Source organism: Equus caballus, chromosome 30, assembly GCF_041296265.1.
Source record: "Equus caballus isolate H_3958 breed thoroughbred chromosome 30, TB-T2T, whole genome shotgun sequence".
Taxonomy (NCBI): Eukaryota; Metazoa; Chordata; class Mammalia; order Perissodactyla; family Equidae; genus Equus; species Equus caballus.
In genome coordinates, this window is record NC_091713.1 from 34,780,396 (window position 1) to 34,799,837 (window position 19,442).

Consider the following 19,442-nt stretch of genomic DNA (forward strand, 5'->3'; position numbering starts at 1 on the left):
TAGCTGAAGAGGAGCTGATGTTCAGAGAGGGTATGTCACTTTTCCAAGGTCACACAGCTAGACAATGGCAATGGAGAGATTCAAACCCTTGTGTGCTGTTTCCAAAGCCTATGATCTTAACTGGAGCCCTCAGTAAACAGATAACTAATTAGATAAGTGAATTTATGATATGCATTCCCATGAGTGGTACATACGATCATTGTTCTAAATGTTAGAAGACCTCAATGGCCTGGGGAGACCAGGAGGATTGTCAAGAAGTTGGAATTTGAACCAAGTTTTGAGGATGGCTATGATACAAGGTCATTAAAAGAGGGAGAGAGAATTCCAGCCTTGGGTGATGTTACATTAACAGGGAGGGAGGGAGGTACGTTGTGCTGAAGTCTTATTGGGTTATAATAAGTTGCATTTGAGGTGAATTTGAAGTGAAAGGAGTGATTCCACTTAAGCATATTGATAATGTTATTAGAAAGGCAGGCTGGAGATGAATTGTGAAGGGCTATAAATATCATAGGAAAGATTTTGGAATCTCCTACTAAAATATTTTAACAAGAAGGGAGTAGTCCATTTTAAACGTAGACTGAAAAGGCAGTATCTAGTGTGCATGGGTGCGGGAGGGAGGAAATTGGAGTTTAAAAACTGAGTATAAAGGTTGGTGAAAGGGGATGATAATGGTTGGATGAGGGTGAAAGCAAAGGAAATGCAAAGGAAGCAGAATCCCCAGATATTACCCATTCAAGGACTCTACGCAAGTCAGGAGAGCGATGTGAAATGAACGCGCTGAATCCTCAGCTCCCAGGAGGTGGCTTTATGTGGTTAGACGGAAATGCAGGAGCTTTGGCGCCTGGTGACCTCGGATTGAGTTTCTGCATTGTTACTTACTCTATATCGAAGCAATTTATTTAAACTGTTGATGTCTTCATTTCCTCATTTATAAAACAACAGTAACAACATGGAGATATTAGGAGGATAGCAAGTATTCAAAAAGTGTTCCTTTTTTACTCGAGCTAGAGGAAAAATTTTCTGACATAAAAAGGCATGAAAAACTGACTCAATGTGAAGTTTTCCAAATAAGGTAAATAAAAAGTTATCTCATAACCTTTTTCTAGGGTTTATAATTTACGGATGTTAATATATTATTGGCATATTTTCTATGTCATAAAACAATTATTTTTAGCCCAAACATATGCAATTGGTAGAAATACTCAGCAAGGAGAATTGTCGCCAGCCAGGGCTGGAGCTGACAGGGAATGTGGCAAAGCAGGGAAATCCTCCGGTACGTTTCTGTGTGTCCAGGCAATATTTTTCCTGAGACTTCGGGGGTGAAATCATGCGAGTCACTCCACCTTTCTTAGCCCAGTACATTGGCTTGCAAAGGCTGTGATGGGGTATGTCGTGGTGTTAGAGTAATATTCTTCACGATGATGAGGCCTCTGCACAAATGTGAAATATCCTCACTTTGACTCATTTGGTCATTTCATAATCTTGAGGTGAAAGGACCGAGAATTTTATTTACAAATACGCACATATGTCTTACTTTTGTCTTTGTAATCTGTTTCCTCCCAGCTTCATTACGCAATTAATTAATCAAATTTAATTGCTAGCCAAAGAGAGGGTGACTTTATGTTATGGGAGATAAGGTTGGATTTACCTTTTTTTCCTCGTTAAAATCTCCTTTGCACGTGCTCCTCAAAACGAAGTGCCGCCGAAATGCAACAAGCCATCCTCGTAATGATCAACCCTATCTTTGAAATCCATTTTCGGGGACACAAAAACAAATCGACCTGAAATTCAGTTTTTTGGTAGCAGTTAAATGTATAATCAGACAGCTTCAACACAAACTGGAGAAGTTGTGGTTTAACCCCGAGATAGGGCCGATTACGCGGGTGCTATGGCAACCCATTGCACCATTTGGAAGCGCTGTGCGCTTAACCACAAAAGCTGCACCTCTTCCTTTCCTATAAAGACTCAGAACAAGAAAAACAGAAGTGTGCTGAAGAGGAGAAACCACAAAGTCGTAAGGGCACTGCTGTTCGCTTTTAGCTGTGCAAACAGCAGCCTTGCGAGAACAACACATTGAAAAACCTCTTCTATTTGAAAGTGCAGCTTTCCCATTAGGCCTGGGTTCCTTTAATGATTCTGAGAGTAAATCAAGTGTTTCTGTTCAGAGTTTTCATTAAGGGGAAATGAGAACAAGTTAGTGGTGCATTCATCAGCCTTTGCTTTATGACCCTTCGCTTCAGGAGAGAAGGCTTTCATGCAGCTTCAGCCGACGTTCGTCCTATTTGGGAGATGGGAGACCAGTTTGTCAGGCGGGATCCCTATAACCCAGTATTTATTTTCTGTTTATTTCCTATTATCTTGTGTTCAGTTCACAAAAGAATGGTGTCATTTAGATTTCACTCAGGGTTCGCTTAAAAAACTCTGGGGGTGGCGCTGTAAGTAATTGACGACAGAACCAGACGCAATGCACAGCCCTCAGCCTCGTGGCACCATTTCTTCTCTGCAGGGAGCCTGACTCACCCATTCGCCCCTCACCCCGCTGCTTGTACAAGACTTAGGTTTGACGATCACAAGATTTTTGTTTTAAAGCATGGATGCAATAATAGTAAACCATTTCCAAGCATATTCTGTTTTTTTCTTCCTTGAGGATTTGGGTAAAAATACTAAGGGACAAGTCCACACTGTGGTTTTAGTGTGTCACAGGCCTGTTCTCATTTCCCCTCCTTTTCTTCATAGGTAATAAGAATGTACCTCTTTTGGTCATTGTTCAGCAATTTGCCCTTTTTAAAAGTAAATTTTAATGTCTGACTTCCTCTGAATCCCATTTTGATGGTTCATATGTGATATTTCACTCATCGGAGGATCTCTGATATCTCGTTAGCATACCTACCGGATTTAGCATTAAATATTTCTCCCTTATAGTAGAGTATAGTTGAATAAGCAGGGGGCTTTTTAGGGTCAGACAGATCTGCATTTAAAACCAACCTCTTTTTGCTGTGAGCTCTTTAGCCTTGCATAAATTTATTTTTTGAAGTTTCTTCTGTAACGAAAGGGTAATGCTATCTACTTTGCAGGGTTTCTTCAATGATTCAAGTAATATGTAAAATTATTTAGCATAGTAGCTGGTTATTAAACAATAAATATTATTAATAATACTGAAGACTCTAATAAAACAATTTCACCACTTGCACAAACATCCTTTGATGATTCTTTCTATTTCTTTAACTATGATCTTACACTATCTTAGAGGAAGCAAAGAGCTAAAAAAAATATACTTACTAAGGGATTAATATAATTAAGAAGTGTTTGTTGTATGACGTATATTTTATAAATTAGGTATTTATCCCTGGATTTGGATAAATGGAAACAGACATTTTCATAAGAAACAAAAAGACATTTAATATGGAAATAAACTGACTCTGAGAAATGTTTTTAGAGTATGTACATAAGAAAGTGCCTTTGCCAATCTTTCTCAACCCTTGTTCACACCATAATCACCGTTAGAGTTTTCAGAAAATGCCAGTGCACAGATCACATCACCCCCCAAATCTACTGAATCAGAATTTGCAGAAGTGGAGTCCGGATTTTAAATCTGATTTAATCTGTATTTTTAATCTTCTGCACAGCCAAGATTAATACAAATTCTTATTCTGTCTTAATCATGGTTATAATACTGTTTATACTCTCTCTCTCTATACATCTATACACATAGTTACACATTACTGATGCAAACCAGAATCATAGGTCTCCAGTGTTCTCAGGCACACTGGCTTCCATGGTGCTCACAGTGTCTACAGTGTGTCCATGGTAAACACTGGCTTGTGGCAAATACTTTTAGGAGATTCTGGGTTAAATAAATCTACGTAAGTTTCTCTTTGCCTTTCATATGTTAGCATGCTTTATAAATCTCTCTGAGGGACACGTAGCATGAAATACTTCTGACACAAATTTGACTAAGGGACATTTTAAGACAAATGACTCTAAACCAAATCAGGTTGGCCATCATCACACAGGAAGTGATAATCTAGTGTTTTTTCTCCATGACTTAGAGATAAGCATTTTAAGATAGCAAATAAGGCAAAGTAACCAATCTTTTACAGAGGGTCGTCTTCCATTGATCAATTTTTTGTTGTTATTTGTGTAGTTAATCAACATGGCTGAAATTGATAACATGATGTTTGAAGCCAAATATAAGACAGACAAATACATGCCTGGTTTTAGAGGTGTATGCGTGTGCATACTATATGTACTCACATGTGAACAGGAATATTTGTGATGTTGCTCATGACAATCCTTTGGGAGACAGCTACTTATGACTGCTGGATTTAAAAATAACAAATTCCTTGATTTTATTCCACCCTTGTGCATTTGCTCTTTTTCTCCTCAACTCAATTTCATATACTGATCCCTTTCTTTCTTATTGTATCTTTATTCAAATGTGTGTGTGTGTGTGTATAGGTTGAAAGTTTAAACGGTACTATAAGGTCTATAGTAAATAAGGCCAGTCCTTTGCTCCATCTGACTCCCCGTCTCGATTCCTGCTTGCCAGAAGCAAACACACACTTTAAGATATTTTGTGCCGTCTTTAAATGAGATTTTCCGTCGTACTGCTTTTTTTGTTTTCAAACATTTTAGCCAGTGTCTATTGACTTCTTCTCTTGATCTTGAAACGTTGCTCTTTATTACCCCTTGCTCCTTGTTAATGGACGCCATGTTGTCTCATTTCTGAGAATATGAATTACAGTCGATTCAGGGTTTCTCCTGCTCCTTGTGTCGTCTCTGTTTCTCTCGGGTCTCTCTTCCGTTTATCTTTGTCTCTGTCTGTCCTCTTAAGGGGTTCGCCAGTGTTTCTTTGATGTCCATTAGTAATTAAGAATGAGACTCCAAAAAAGGTAGAGCGGCCCCCCTTATCCAGAGGGCATATGTTTCAAGACCCTCCGTGGATGCCTGAAACCAGGGATAGTACCAAATCCTATATGCACTATGTCTTTTCCTATCCATACATTCCTATGCTAAAGTTTAATTTATAAATTAGGCAAAGAGAACAATTATAACAATATGCTGTTATAAGAGTTGCAATGGACCTTACCAGCCTCAGCGTATAGCTTACTTTCTTTAAGTCGAGAACTTTCCCCTTTTCACGTAAAGGAAGCGCTTTATAGCTTCTCTTTGTGATATCTGAATTGCCAGGCTCAATACTCTTGTGCTTTGGGGCCATTATTAAGTAAAATAAGGGTTACTTGACCACAAGCACCGTGACACAGGGGTAGTTGATCTGATGACCGAGACGGCTTTTAAGCGACTAATTGGAAGGTGGCATATACAGAGTGGATCTGCTGGACAAGGGGACGAGTCACGTCCCGGGTGGGATGAAGCAGGGCAGCACAAGATTTCCTCCCGCCACTCAGAATGTCGTGCACTTGAAAACTTATGAATTATTTCTGGAATTTTCTATTTAATATATTTGGATCAGGGTTGACTGCTGGTAACTCGGGTAAGTGGGGACTACTGTAAGTTGAAATTCTCTAGTAATTGGTGGAGCTTGTAAATCGTGGACCTTCCTAAATTGCATGAAATCAGAAAGACATTTAAGCTTAATAAGTCTTAGTTTGCTTATCTACCAAAGGAACTACATATCAACAGATATTAACGTCCCACGTTTCTATGTGAGTTGAAATCTCTGAAATTATTTTCTGGTGGTAAGCGGCAACCGTTTTATTCATGAGATTCCAGGCACAATAACACTATAACCAATGTTTTAACGTAAAGTCTGCGTAAATAATAAGAAAATTATTATTAGACACTCCTTCACATCTAACACTTCCCAAGTGTGCGACTGTGAACAATTTACTAAACTTGTTTAAATCTCAGTTTCATTCTCTATAAAATAGGAATAATAATTGCTAACTCATTGGCTTGCTGGGATGATTAAATGCAAAAACATATGTAAAGAGATTTGCATAGTGTCTGATACAATGTTTCAGTAAATTATTGCTATCATCCTTAGATTTACTGATAAGCTAATGGCGGGAGGGAAAGACTGTTTCCTGTGGTTCTCTGAAATCCAGATAATACCTTGTTTGTCACTTGCACAGAGTGCTTACTCCATAAATACTTATTAATTTGATATAAGACTTGTTGGATTTGCTGTCTGTGGACCATATATCAGGTGTACAGAGTAAATAAAAGTAGAATCCTTTTATTTTGTGTATGTGCTGTGTTGTTACATGCCTTATAAAGCAAGGAAAACCATGCTCACATGTCTGTTTTAGCTGACCCTTATCTTTTGTCTTGATTTGCTTATTCCAGTCTTGTATGACCTTTATGTTTATGGAGGTCAGGGATGCATTCTCAACCTTCAAAACATGCCACATTTTAGGGCAGATGCTGAGAATGAGTATTTATTTCATCTATTCAGTTTCACCCTCTGTCCTTGTACTTTCCTGAGACTTGTGGAAATGGACAGGTTTAGATCCCTTTGGAAATGGCATTCCATTTCTTTTTTGTGGGTGGTGAGGTGGGAATGGGTGGTATTTGAAGCCCAAGTATGTCTTTTGAAATGTCATTTTCATTCAATTGATTCCTACCTAGTTTTTGCTGAAATCTCTGTTTGGGGACTTAGGGGTGTGACTTCAAGGTAACTTTGATTTGCGACCACTTAAACATTTTGAGTTGTAAAAGAAACATATTGGGAAAGGTAAATTCAGTAACAATACATGTGTTAGAATAACACAGCTTTGAAGATCAAGTGCTCTGTTATCTACATCTTCATCTGTTTAATGTACCTAGTCAATTCCATTGGTGATTCACAACAGGATTATAAGAAGAAAAGAGCTCTGGGTTAAATGATTTACAGATTTTTGGTGCCATGGTGCCACCTGCTGGAACATTTCTAAATATTCCTTTGTCTAAAGAATGGAAACAGGCACTTATATTAAAAGAAAAAAAGTAGAAAATGTTGTCCTCAGAAGAGTAAAGTCAGAGTATAACATATAGAAACCCAAGTATATACTATGCTCTGTTTTATTATATTTATTTGGTGTGCTTAAAGAATTTAAGAGAGAGTTCAGTGCAGTTCATGCTTTTAGAAATATGCCTTCTCCTTATTGTCCCAAACCTATACACGTGCCTGCTTAATTCTCACTGCTATTTCATATATTTTTCTTTACCTGTTTTCCACACCCTCCCACACTGTTCATATATATGTTTACATAAATTGTAGTGCTAGTTATATGAATATACTCTCCTAATATTAAATAGGTATTTATTGTGCTACTTACTATTCTATTAAGTACTTTAAAAGCAGCGGTTTTATTTGCCTTTTCCAGGTCTATTTGCCTCTGCTCACAGTATATGGCTGCTTTTCAGTACTATATGAACTAGGGTATAAAGCGTACAGGGCTGTCCACATAGGTCAAGCAACAGAGATAACCACATTAGTTCTTCTGCATTGCCCTGGCCAAGGACAGCACTCCGTGACTATATACTGTAGCCAAATGGGTAGGTCATGAAATTATTACGGATCTGACAGACCCAATATTATCAGGTCTTCTTGTTTAGCAATAAGGATTCAGCACAGTCCTATCTATGATTTTGGTAATGTCTGCATATATGAAGTTCAACAGACAATTGAAGTCATTGCTCAGACGACTTGAGAAGAATCACAAAATGTGATGAGACACTGACAAATTATTGCAGACATTGGTAGTATCATCTCCTCTAAATATTTAAGTGACTTCACCTATCCTCTACCTCATCTCTTAAGCAGAGACAGTCTCCATAGAAGTATTTGTTAGCATACTGCTTACATTTTTGTAAAAGACATTAGATGATTTTTCTGGGGGGAGATGTTCTTTAGCTATAGTTAGATTTTTAACTAAGCTATTTTAATACAGGCTGCCTTTATGTGTGTTCCTACTTTGAGATTTGTAGTTAAATTTTATGACTTTTTTAAAAATGGAAATATTTTAAAATATTTATGTAGTCTAGTATATATGGTTTATTGAAATTGATGTCATTTCAAGTTGCATTGCTGTAGTCCCTGAATATTTTCTTAAGGACATTGGCTTAAATTTGGGAGTGGCTTGCAGTTTTTAAATTTTGTTTTAGAGAGCTTCTATAAGATTTTTTGAGTCCCAAAATAATTTTCATTTGATTTATTGTGTTGACTAAAAGTGTTACAGGGACTCAAAATCTGCTTATAGGGATTTTGTGACCCCGAGAATACGCAATTTTAGTCTTACACTGAGTATCAACTGTGATGCTGAAAGCTTGGAATTTTCTTTCTGAAAGATAAAAGGCTGTGTATGTCTGTGTAGTACTCTATAAAGAAAATGAAATAAAACATAAGATAAGCTACAATGTTTTATATAGCCTAAAAATCACTCAGTGGAGGAATTTAGAATCAGATTCTGAGATAAATGGGTACAAAGTAAATGCTTAGTCAATTGGAGAAGGCTTTCTGAGAATTCAGCATGAACATGGAAGAAAGGAAAATGCGACTGATGGGACCAATCTTTAGCTATCATGTTGCTTTCCACAGATGCTAAATTCTGTTGCATTGAAGATTAAAGGATTGGGGGCAATATTGAATGTGAGGCCATGATTAGACCAGAAATAGATAGATGTTTTATTACTCTGTTCCCAAGCTCCAGAAGCCTCTTCACAGCTAGACGAGAGGGCTGTCAGTTGTAATACTTTTGTTTGATGTTACCATAGTTGCACTGACTCATCTGTCAAAATAATATTCTGTAGTAAATTTAAATGACATACCTCTGAATTTCCTCTACTATTTGTCCGTATCATACATAGAGCATTCACTCAGCAAACTATAATTCCATCTGAATACCTATATTTAGGATCAAGTTTACCATAGCATTTATAGCACTATTAGTCATCTACTCTGTAGTCCAATCCTGATTAAGACGCTTTTTCACTTAACTTATGAGCTTTTAATAAACACCAGTCTCTCTGGAACCTAAAATGCTGGGCAAAAGGATTTCCACAGTGAGCCGTCAGATGGAGAGGAGAGGCTATGAGGACAAGTTAATGAGGAAAGCGGGATGCCTGAGGTTGGGGAGCACGGCCTGCAGAGCCAGACAGGTTCAGGCTGAAGCCTGGGCTAGCACGTACTAGCTTTGTGAACTTCGCCAAGATGCTTGACTTCTCTAGCTCCTTAGGGTCGCTGCCAGGCTTAAGGGAGAAAATCCAGGCAGAGGGCTTAACATAGTGTCTGGCACCCAGTGAACACTCAGTAACTATTGTCAACTAATAATAATAAACTACCATTTCTGAATTATTCTCTAAAATAGATAAATCTCTAGAAACTGTCTTCTCCATTTTGGTAACTTACCTTGCCCTCCTTTTCAAAACAGATTAAAATACTCTACATCATGTATTTCCTTTAAAAATAAATCCAGTGCTTTTGAACATGTTGGAATTAATATCTCTGAGGCATTTCGTAGGTATGTGGCCTAAAGAACAGTCTACTGGTTGGAAAGATTTCTAGCATATTTACTCTAGTATTCATACTTCTTCGGTTAAAAAAGAAATAGTTTCCTTATTGTCTTAGTATTCCTTTTTTCATTTCCATGAATATGTGACAAATTATAATTCCCTTTCATAAAATGCTCTATAACATTTGTGCTACATATTTCGGTGGCAACATGCTAATAAATCAGAACAGTAGAGTACAGTGGTCTGAGGAATTAGTGATGGAGCTGGTACAGGTAACATTAAGGTTCCTCTTTTCTCTATCATCAAATCTGCTATTTGATTTCTTCTCTATATTCATTGATCCCATGGTTTCCATCACATGCAGGAAAAAATTCAATCTCCTTATCGCGCCCTATGATGCTTGCTCTTGGCTCCTCTCCTAACGCTGTGTCATCAGCTCTGTTTGAGTTCTCCCTTGCAATTACTCATGCTCAAAATCATTCAACAACTACTTACCAACCACTTCTTACATGCAAGACTCTAAGCTACGTAGGTACGACTGCCTGTCTTCCTCCTCCTCCTCATCCACATGCGATTCTGGCTGATCTCAGACGGAAGGAACTTTAACTATTAGTCGTAACTGGCTATGTCTATGACCTCAAAGTCTTTGCAGACCAACATATATACGCGGCAGATGTACCCTCTTATGCGAATGCTCTCCAGGCTGACGGGAGCGCGCGCAATACCGCTCCTTAAACCGTGTTGGTACTAGCCATCTTTATGTTGTCTCCCACTTGGCTTTTTCATTTATTTTCTGTTGATAACTCAAGTGAGGCAAGAAAGTAAAGTCTGCAAAGGCCAAGAAGCTGCACATTGGGTCCCTTCCTCTGGCCAGTGGCTTACTCCCAATAATCATGTGCAGTAATCTTTAATTCAACCAATTGTTTGTTGAGCAAATAAGTATTTACTGCAGTAGGAATGGCTCAGTTAGATGATTATTTGATGTATATATACATCTCACCTTACAGATTATAAACTTTTCCACGGCAAAGGACCATGCCTTTATAATGTTCCCACCCAGCACCTAATAGCATGCCAGCAAAACAATAAATATTTCTTGAATCTAACTGAATCGAATTGACTTGCTTAAAGTTCCAAGGGGTTAGGCATTTATATTAAGAAAGAGCATATCAAAATAGTTTTAGATATTTAAAAGCTTACATATTTCTCAAATCAAGAGGAGAGGTGTATTACGTGAAATGTGTTCATACACTCAAACCAACTTGAATATTTTGAATGTAGCACTAAGCTAGATTATTTACCAAATAATTACCATGAAGGTTTTTTCCTTTCCATTAAAACACAAGAGCTGCTGGGGGTGGCCCTGCGGCTGAGTGGTTAGTTCGTGTGCTCCGTTTCAGTGGTCCAGGGTTTCACCAGTTCAGATCCTGGGTGCAGACCCAGCACCGTTCACCAGGCCATGCTGAGGCAGCATCCCACATAGCAGAACTAGAAGCACCTACAACGAGAATACACAACTATGTATGGGGGGGCTTTGGGAAGAAGAAGAAAAAATATTGACAACAGATGTTAGCTCAGGGCCAATTCTTAGGGGAAAAAACACAGAGGAGCTGTTAGTTACTGCTATACTAATATTTTATCTTTCTTTTTACTTCTTTTGCAAATCACCACAATTCTAAGAAGTTAAGTTAGAAGGAAATAAGAATAAATGAGAGGAGAGAGAAAACTATTAACAGGAAACTAAAAATAAAAATGCTGTTTTATATGGGATAGAAAGATAAAAATTGAACAAGATGAGGCCGGCCCGGTGGCGCAGCAGTTAAGTTCACACATTCCACTTCTCAGTGGCCTGGGGTTCGATGGTTTGGATCCCGGGTGCGGACATGGCATCGCTTGGCACGCCATGCTGTGATAGGCGTCTCATATATAAAAAAGTAGAGGGAGATGGGCACAGATGTTAGCTCAGGGCCAGGTTTCCACAGCAAAAAGAGGAGGACTGGCAGTAGTTAGCTCAGGGCTAATCTTCCTCAAAAAAAGAAAAAAAACACTGAGCAAGAGGAGGGAAGAAAATGCAAATAATGGAAATTAAAACAATATTTAAGTATGAATGATTAAGAAAAAGTAGAGAATTATAATAAGAAAATGCAAAAACATTTTATATATATTTCAATAATTACACACACATTTATTTCAAGGAATACATTCAAATACATTTTACTTCAAGGAATAAACCAGGTAACGTCACTGAAGAATACTGAGTCACACCCTCTGATGGAGCCTCTGAGAGGAGAAAATTGTTTCAGATTAATTTGTCCTCAGAAAATAAGGTATCAACGCAGGAAGGTACCATAAATACTAGTCAATCCATTCTTCCATCTGATGCTTGCTTCCATTTCACAACGTCAGTTGACTGTCATTTGAGAAAGAACTTTATGATCTTTTTAATAGTCATTTATTAAGATGGAGGATGAAAACATGTCTCACTCCACTGGGGACAGAATCCAGTTCCTATCGCACCAATACAAGTGGCCTTTCCAACATTTTCCCACGAACCTAGATGATAAATCCAATCGGCCCATGTTAGTCCTCATCTTATTGGACGCGATCATTTCCTTCTTGAAACACCCTCTACTCTTAAATCTTGTGGACTTCAGCTTCCCTCCTACACAGAAAATCAAGTCACCTTTGCTGGCCCTCTCCTTAAATATTTATTTAACTACAGAGTTCTATCCAAGACTCTCCTTGTTTTTATAACTGGAGGCTCTCCTTCACCTCCGTACCTGCAATATACATCTATATGCTGATCTGTAGCCTCCGCCCAGATGGATATCCTGAGCTACTAAATGCTACATCCAAATGCCACTGAACATCTTTACACGGATGTCTCAAGCATATCAAATTCTCCTCTCCCATCTGCTTTTCTTTCTTCTTCAGCTGAGAGAAAGCTCCCGCAATCTATCTACGGCAACTCCCTCGTATGTTACACTATCACCCCAAATATTTTCCTTGTTACTCATTCTCCGTCTTCATCACTTCCAAACATTTACAGAATCTGGACGACTGCTTCCTAAGGGCTTCATGGATTTTTTTTTTTTTTTTTGGTACCATTTTCCTCATGTAGGACGTCATCGTTCTCTTATGCTTTACTTTAAGTTGCCTGATTTTCCTGCCCACAGCTTTGCTTTCTGATAATCTCTTTTCTATTTCTCAACAAGGTTGATCTAAAATTGAAATGCCTCTCCATTACGCCTCCCCTTAAACACCTCCCTTCAATGGCTATTTCAAGCCTGGGGGATAAATCCCAACTTCTTGTTCCTCTAGGACTATGCTGGCTGTCCATAATCCTTTGGGTCACAGCTTCAAAGTATCCAAGAAACCCTCTCTAGCACCTCCTCCATGAGCCAGCCGCTAACTCTGGAAGTCTAAACCAGGTGGTCCCTCTATGTGCTTGTATAGCTCATTCTGTCTCTTTGCTCATCACACTCTATGGCTTATTCTTTTTTTAATCTATATCTCACACTGAACTGGGCTCATTGGTGGCAGGGAATTTCTCTGTCTTGATCATATTATATCCCTAGAATGTGGCATAATTCTAGCACATAGTAGGTACTCAGTAAGTATTCATTTTCTAAGTAAATCAATGCATTTGGGAAAAACTTACCCAAGGTCTTTCCAAAGTCTTTTGCAGGCTGGAAATTAATTCCAATAGCTCTCCTTTATTCTATTTTTTTTCTTATTTTACCTGAGAATTCAAAAACCAATAACATCGTTTCGACACACTTGGGCTTTGTAAAAATGACATTAAGAAAAGGAATATGGTTTCATTGGGGTAAAAGGTATGGAAAATGGCCACTTTGTGAATGTTAACTAACATAGAGATGATGTATATATACATAAATCTAACTTCTGTTTATATACATATGTATGAAATTTGAAACTTTCTAAGAGAATGTTTGTTTTCCTTCTTGCAGGACAAGCCCAAAATGTTACCACTCCTGGTAAGAATTAATATTTGTATTGCTTATTTCATTTTTTTTGTTGCCAAGTTTGCGTATTTAATGTTGATAGAATTTTCTATTATTATCTAATGAAATCATTTTGTAAGGACAAATGTTATAATCATGAACAGTTCTTGACATTCTCTTGTTCTTAATATTCCTGCTTACGAGATAAAAGTCTGATAACTATCTGAACATATTATTATTTGTATATGTATTATTGTGTATAAATTATAGCTTCTCTTAAACTTGACAGTAAATCACATGACAGAATTCCAATTTCTTTAAAAATTTTAACACTACAAATAAGTCAATTTAAGTTAGATCACAAAACTTCAGAGTTCAAAAATGGGTTAAGGAATTACCTGAGAAATTAGAGAGAATTTTAAACATAACTATATATATTTATATTCGTCCAAGAGAAAAGCTTTGAGACTATTAATATATCTTGTAATAATCACTTCCAAATTCTACTGTCACAACTGAATAACAGTCTTAACAAGTGTCCTAATCCTCTGATAAATTAAATTTAAGCAATGAAAATGCCAAAAATAAATTCATACATATTAATACAAAATAGGGGGAAAATTCTGTTCCATCCAGTTAAAAATAAATTACTTCACTTAAAAGTTATTATTATTGAAAATGTATTATTGATTTCCTGATTAATCATTTGGTTGACAGTATGCATCAAGAAGGTAAGTAAAGCTATTAAGACAATTCTGATTTAATAATTATAATGCACATTCAAAATGTTCCGAGAACTGAGTTACTACACGAATTATTTTTATAATTAAATGAAAATTCATTCCAAACTACAGAAACAGAGGATTATGCAAATAGTACGTAAGCAGCATATTCTCTTATTTTGTAAAAGATCTAACATCAGAATTTTATAGTTTTATACTATGGCATTTATAAATATATGAAAGTCATGAATGCATAGCAGATTGTGACTCGTTAATGCCACCTACTTACAAGCTACTTGCCACCTGCATCTGTTACAGAAGAATGAGTTCATCTCTATCATATGAACTGGTTACTTTTGCAGGAGGGCAAGGGGTATGGGGTGAATTAGGGAGTGAATGCTTAAAATGGTAGATGACTCATCGCTTCATTGAGAGAGTTTCCATTATCTCTGCACTGACTCTCTTATAACCAGCCTCCAAATGATAAAACCAGGTAAGTTAAAATAGAGACGCTAAATGCAAATGCAAATGGTCTCTCCCAAATATTGCCAACAAGGATATAAATCAGTGGAAACCAAAAGTATCTCCAAAGTGGGAGTACAGGGACAATGTGGAATTGGCAACTGAAGCATGTTTTCTAATCCTAAATTAAATTCTTATTTATGAAACTAGAGAACGTGTACTGAGATTAAAATTTGTGCAAGGATGTTAAGGCTTTTAGGCCAGAGGGTAGTTCTCTGAATACACTGTCGTCATATACTCTGGGCTGAATTGGCTGGACCAGAAGTAACCCTTAAGAATGCTACTTTTCAAAATAATATAGCAATATTCTGAGAGGTATTTGGAGTGATTTTCCTTCTAGTCTCTCTGTAATTCAAATCTAGCAAAAGAGTGGGAGTGGGTAATAAAGGGAGAATGTTGCAGCATTTCTCTCAAAGCAAAAAGGTTAATTGGAACCTTACCAACACCAGTGTTAGTTTAACCCCAAAACAACAAACTAGTAATTGGTCACTTCTCTTCCTTTTCTGGTTTCTCCCATTCTCTCCTTCTTCCATATTTGCGCCTTTCTCCCTTATCCAACCTTGCTGAACCAAACTAATTAAAGTACTTGTGATATAACTCATTTTTCCATTAATTAAATCTCGAACATAAATTTTGTTATTCATAGAAGTAAATAAATGTTAAACAGAAAATTTATGAAAAATACACCTCTATAATTCCAATATCCAGAGATTACAGCGTGATTTTGGTTTTTCACAAAACAACTTTGGTGTATTTTCCCATTCTTTTATTAAAAAATACACTTTCTGAGTAAGCGAGTACGAAAAAATATAAAGGCCTTTAATACATGGTGCTAATTTGCCCTGCAGAAGCTTTTACGATTTGTCTACTCACATCAGCTGCACATGTAACTATGTCACCATCACATTATCACATTTTTCTTCTTTCTAAAGTGAATTAAAACTGTGGAAAATGGGATTTCAATACCTCAAATTGTGTTTCTATTGTTGTCATGACACCGAAAACGTTTTGGTAGACGTAGGTCATTTGTATACCTGTTTATGAATTTTGTTTTCTAGTCTTTTACCCAGTCTTTGCATTGTTTGAATTTGATCAATTAAAAAGAAAAATCAGTGTGTATCTAGAACTTTTGTCTTTTATTGTTTTCTCCTGGAACCCTAGCCCTCCTAAGGATCCCCTTCTGACTTTGTATTTCTCTATTCTTCATTGATAAGTACTTTACAATTTCTTTTAACTGTCTTTCTATGTTGTGCTTCTTCCTTCTGAGCAGAATTGCTTTAGACCGTTGAGAATTCAGTAAGTGAGTAGGCATAGGGCAGAGAACAGCTGCTTTCAACTTCATTTCTCCGTTTTGATCTTTAGTCACTGTCCTGTAGCTAGTTTCTTATCTAAGTCTATATATCTATACTTTTGTATGCATCTGTATTTGCATATATGCATGTGTATATAAGTATGTGCATTTGCAAATATATATACACACACCATACACATTTATGTACCATATATCATAGGTGTGCAGTGTGTGTATATACACACACACACGTATATGTACATATATTTATATACACACCATAATGAACTGAAGACTTGGTAAACTCAGATGGGTATATGTCTCAGGATATGATTCACATATTTATTTTTTCCTTCTTCCATTTCCCATGAATGTACCAGAACTGAAAGCAACAGAAGAGGCCAGAACTCTGCCTCGAAGTGACCCCTTACCTGCTCGCACCACTGCATTCACACTCGCAAACACCTCTGAACGAGGAAATGACTCCTCAGAGACCACTTCTCCTCCTAGGCCCGTCAACACTTCAGCTGAAGTATCACTGAACTCTTTGGATAATGCCAGTGCTCCTGGTGTGACAGGTCATGCTCCTGGTGTGGCAAGTGATGCTCCTGGTCTGACAGGTCGTGCTCCTAATGTAACAGGTTGGCACAGAGATGTTACCCAAAAAGGGGTTTAGGAAAACTTGACCTTTTTCACTGTTATTAATTCTAAAGTTATCAGAACAGTTTTTTTTTTTAAATTATGTGTTCAGTTTCTATGTATGTGATTTTATTAGAGTATAGATATAGAACATCTAGATGTTTATGAAATATTAATTAATTAAGGTTGTGAATCCTACTGGTGGAATTGAAGGTACTGTGGCCATGTTCACAGCAAATATCAGAGTGATGTGGTTAGTGTTTTTGCCAGGGAAGACCGCTTACGCTCCTTAGAATCCAGACTCACCAGCGATTTGCACATTCTATGTTTAATGTTGTGTCTCCCAGTGTATTCAGTACATAAATCGACCAGCATGAGGGTTGTTTATTCCTTTGGTGAAATAATGTGCTATGTGTCCATTTTCTGAAGCAAACAGGTTTATAGACATAGTCTGATTAAAGAAACTAAGCTATTTGTTTACCAATGCCATTAATCTTAATTTGAAACACAAGCCTGTATAACGTCACCATAGACATTTTGTTTAGGGTACCTTGCAGTGTTTTGAGTACTATGCTGATGAAGTCTATTGGCCATATTAAGCAGTTAAATAAGTGGTCAGTGCCTTCTTCTATCAACTACAGGACTGTATATTTAATCTTGACTCCATTTTTCCCTGCCACCACAGCAGAGTAGTGGCTAGGACTGATCTAAACATTGCAAACGTTTGAATTTATTGCCGCTAGTTTTAACAAAAGGAATGTGAGGATGAGGGTGCCGAGGCTGGGTGCAACATTTCATGCTCACTGTTTTTATTGACTGAGTGATGTCACCCAGTTTTCCATTTCAAAGCCTCCACATTTCACTTCACCTTCACAAACACACACTTACAACATTCCTACCCTTTTATTGCCACCAATTTCCCCCCCCCTGCAAGACATTAAAGCCAGCGATTTACATAGGAAGCAAAGTGTGAGAAAAAAAACTTTAAAATGGAATGTGCTGGAAATAAGGATGAATACTTTAAAAATACTAACTTGCTCTGGCACAGTAATCCTGCTGGTGAAATTAGCTTGGAAAGTCTCTTATGCTTTCAAATAAAAAAGTACATTTTCTTTGCTAGAAAATAATCTTGCTATGAGGTGATATTTCAGTTATCTACTGGGATAAAACCTGCATGTGTTATTTAGTTTATGTTTATGATTGATTTCTATTGTGGAATGCAATCAAATTTTTCTTGCTTACCCATATACCTAGGGGGAAAAATCTCTTAATCCATTTTTCTAACAATACAATATGCACTGTTTCAAAATTGTTCTTTTTCTCGAAAATGATTAAAATAAGCATCCGCAAGCATAACATTAAATTTAATTATGTGATATCTTTATAAAAATAGCTTATGCATGTTGCAAAACATCAATACAGATTTCTATAGGTATATACATATATACTTTATATATACTTTACATATATACACAATGAAAATACTATCTCACCTAATCCTGCTCCTTAAAGATAAAATTTTAACCGTGGTTGTATATTCTAAAGACTCTAGGCATATGATTCTGTGAATGTCTGTGTGTGTGTGTGTGTGTGCATGAAACTGTGTACCCATATCTCTTCCAGCAGCGTAATAGCTAAAAATATTTCATTTTGATCCACATTTTAAACATTTTTCAGAACGATGAACATCTTCGCAAACACCTTTTGGCCACTGTATGTCCTAGATGGACCTCTGTTACTCTACTGTCCATTTTTCTATTTCTTCTTTTCTTTGTGATTTGTAAGAGACCCTGTACCTTGGGGGAATTTTTTTCTTACTCTGCTTACAAAGTAAAGATTCCAACTTTCAGTTTGGAGAGTTGATGGAGAATTCAAAAAGCTCCTAGTGACTTGGAATTCAAAAAAGTCGCCTGGAAGCGTGAGCCGTCCGTGCTGCACCCAGCCCAGAAAGCGTCTCAGGATATCTAAACGGAGAGCTCAGGTGCCACCTTCCTGCCAGGGAACTTAAAGAGGGGCAGACTCACGTTAATAGATTGCGTCATTTCACAGTTTGGTAAACCATAATAGCAGGTTTCTCCTTATAATCTCCTAGTATTTGGATTTTTCATCTGCAGTGGGGAAATATTGATGCAATGCTCTCGCTTTCTCATCTTAGGTGTCGCCCCAACCCCGACGTCTCACCTTCCCACGCACGCAGACTCGCAGGCGCCCTCTGACGGATCTGACACTCAGACACCCAGCAGCCAGGCTGGCCCTCTCACACGCACCCCTGCTCCGGGCAGGAATGATACATCAGGTTGGCTGGTCCTTAAGACTTGTGCAGGGGCCCCGCCCCAAGGCCGAGTGGTTAAGTTTGGGCGCTTAGCTTCTGCGGCCCAGGGTTTCGGCGGGTTCGGATCCTGGGCACGGACGTGGCACCGCTCATTAGGCCACGTTGAGCCGGCTACCCACATACCACAACTAGAAGGACCCACAACTAAAACATACAAATATGTACTTGGGGGATTTGGGGAGAAAAAGCAGAAAAAAAAGGAAAGATTAGCAACGGTCGTTAGCTCAGGTGCCAATCTTTAAAAAAAAAAATACGACGTGCAAATATGAAGAGTGCATAACAACGGCTGTGTTTAAGAGCGGTGTGAATGAATTTGGAATTTCATACTTTCCTGGTGACCTTTAGTCTATGAGGCCACTTAACAAAGGTCCTTGTCATAGAGATGAAATAATAAAGAAGGAGCATTATGAGAACACAGGAAAAATCTGTTCCTGAGGAAACCCATGATTCAGGGTCCTCTATGATTCTTTATATGTTGGGCAAATATCATTGTACTGTGAAAACTTCTTTTTGCT

General features: G+C 37.6%; 1 protein-coding gene across 19 annotated transcripts in view; it reads left to right on the forward strand.

Moving 5' to 3' along the window:
• PTPRC (protein tyrosine phosphatase receptor type C) overlaps positions 1-19,442 on the forward strand; it is a 114,320-nt gene that overhangs the window by 39,175 nt on the left and 55,703 nt on the right. For 4 of the 19 annotated variants that reach the window (XM_005608045.4, XM_014738039.3, XM_070255556.1 and 1 more), the window contains exons 3-4: positions 13,428-13,454; positions 18,751-18,891. In XM_005608045.4, coding sequence (XP_005608102.1) covers positions 13,428-13,454; positions 18,751-18,891 — 168 coding nt within the window. Of the gene's footprint in view, positions 1-5,203; positions 5,495-13,427; positions 13,455-16,336; positions 16,598-18,750; positions 18,892-19,442 lie in introns of those variants that run through there. The other 15 variants (XM_005608046.4, XM_005608047.4, XM_070255560.1 and 12 more) reach the window with 8 other exon arrangements.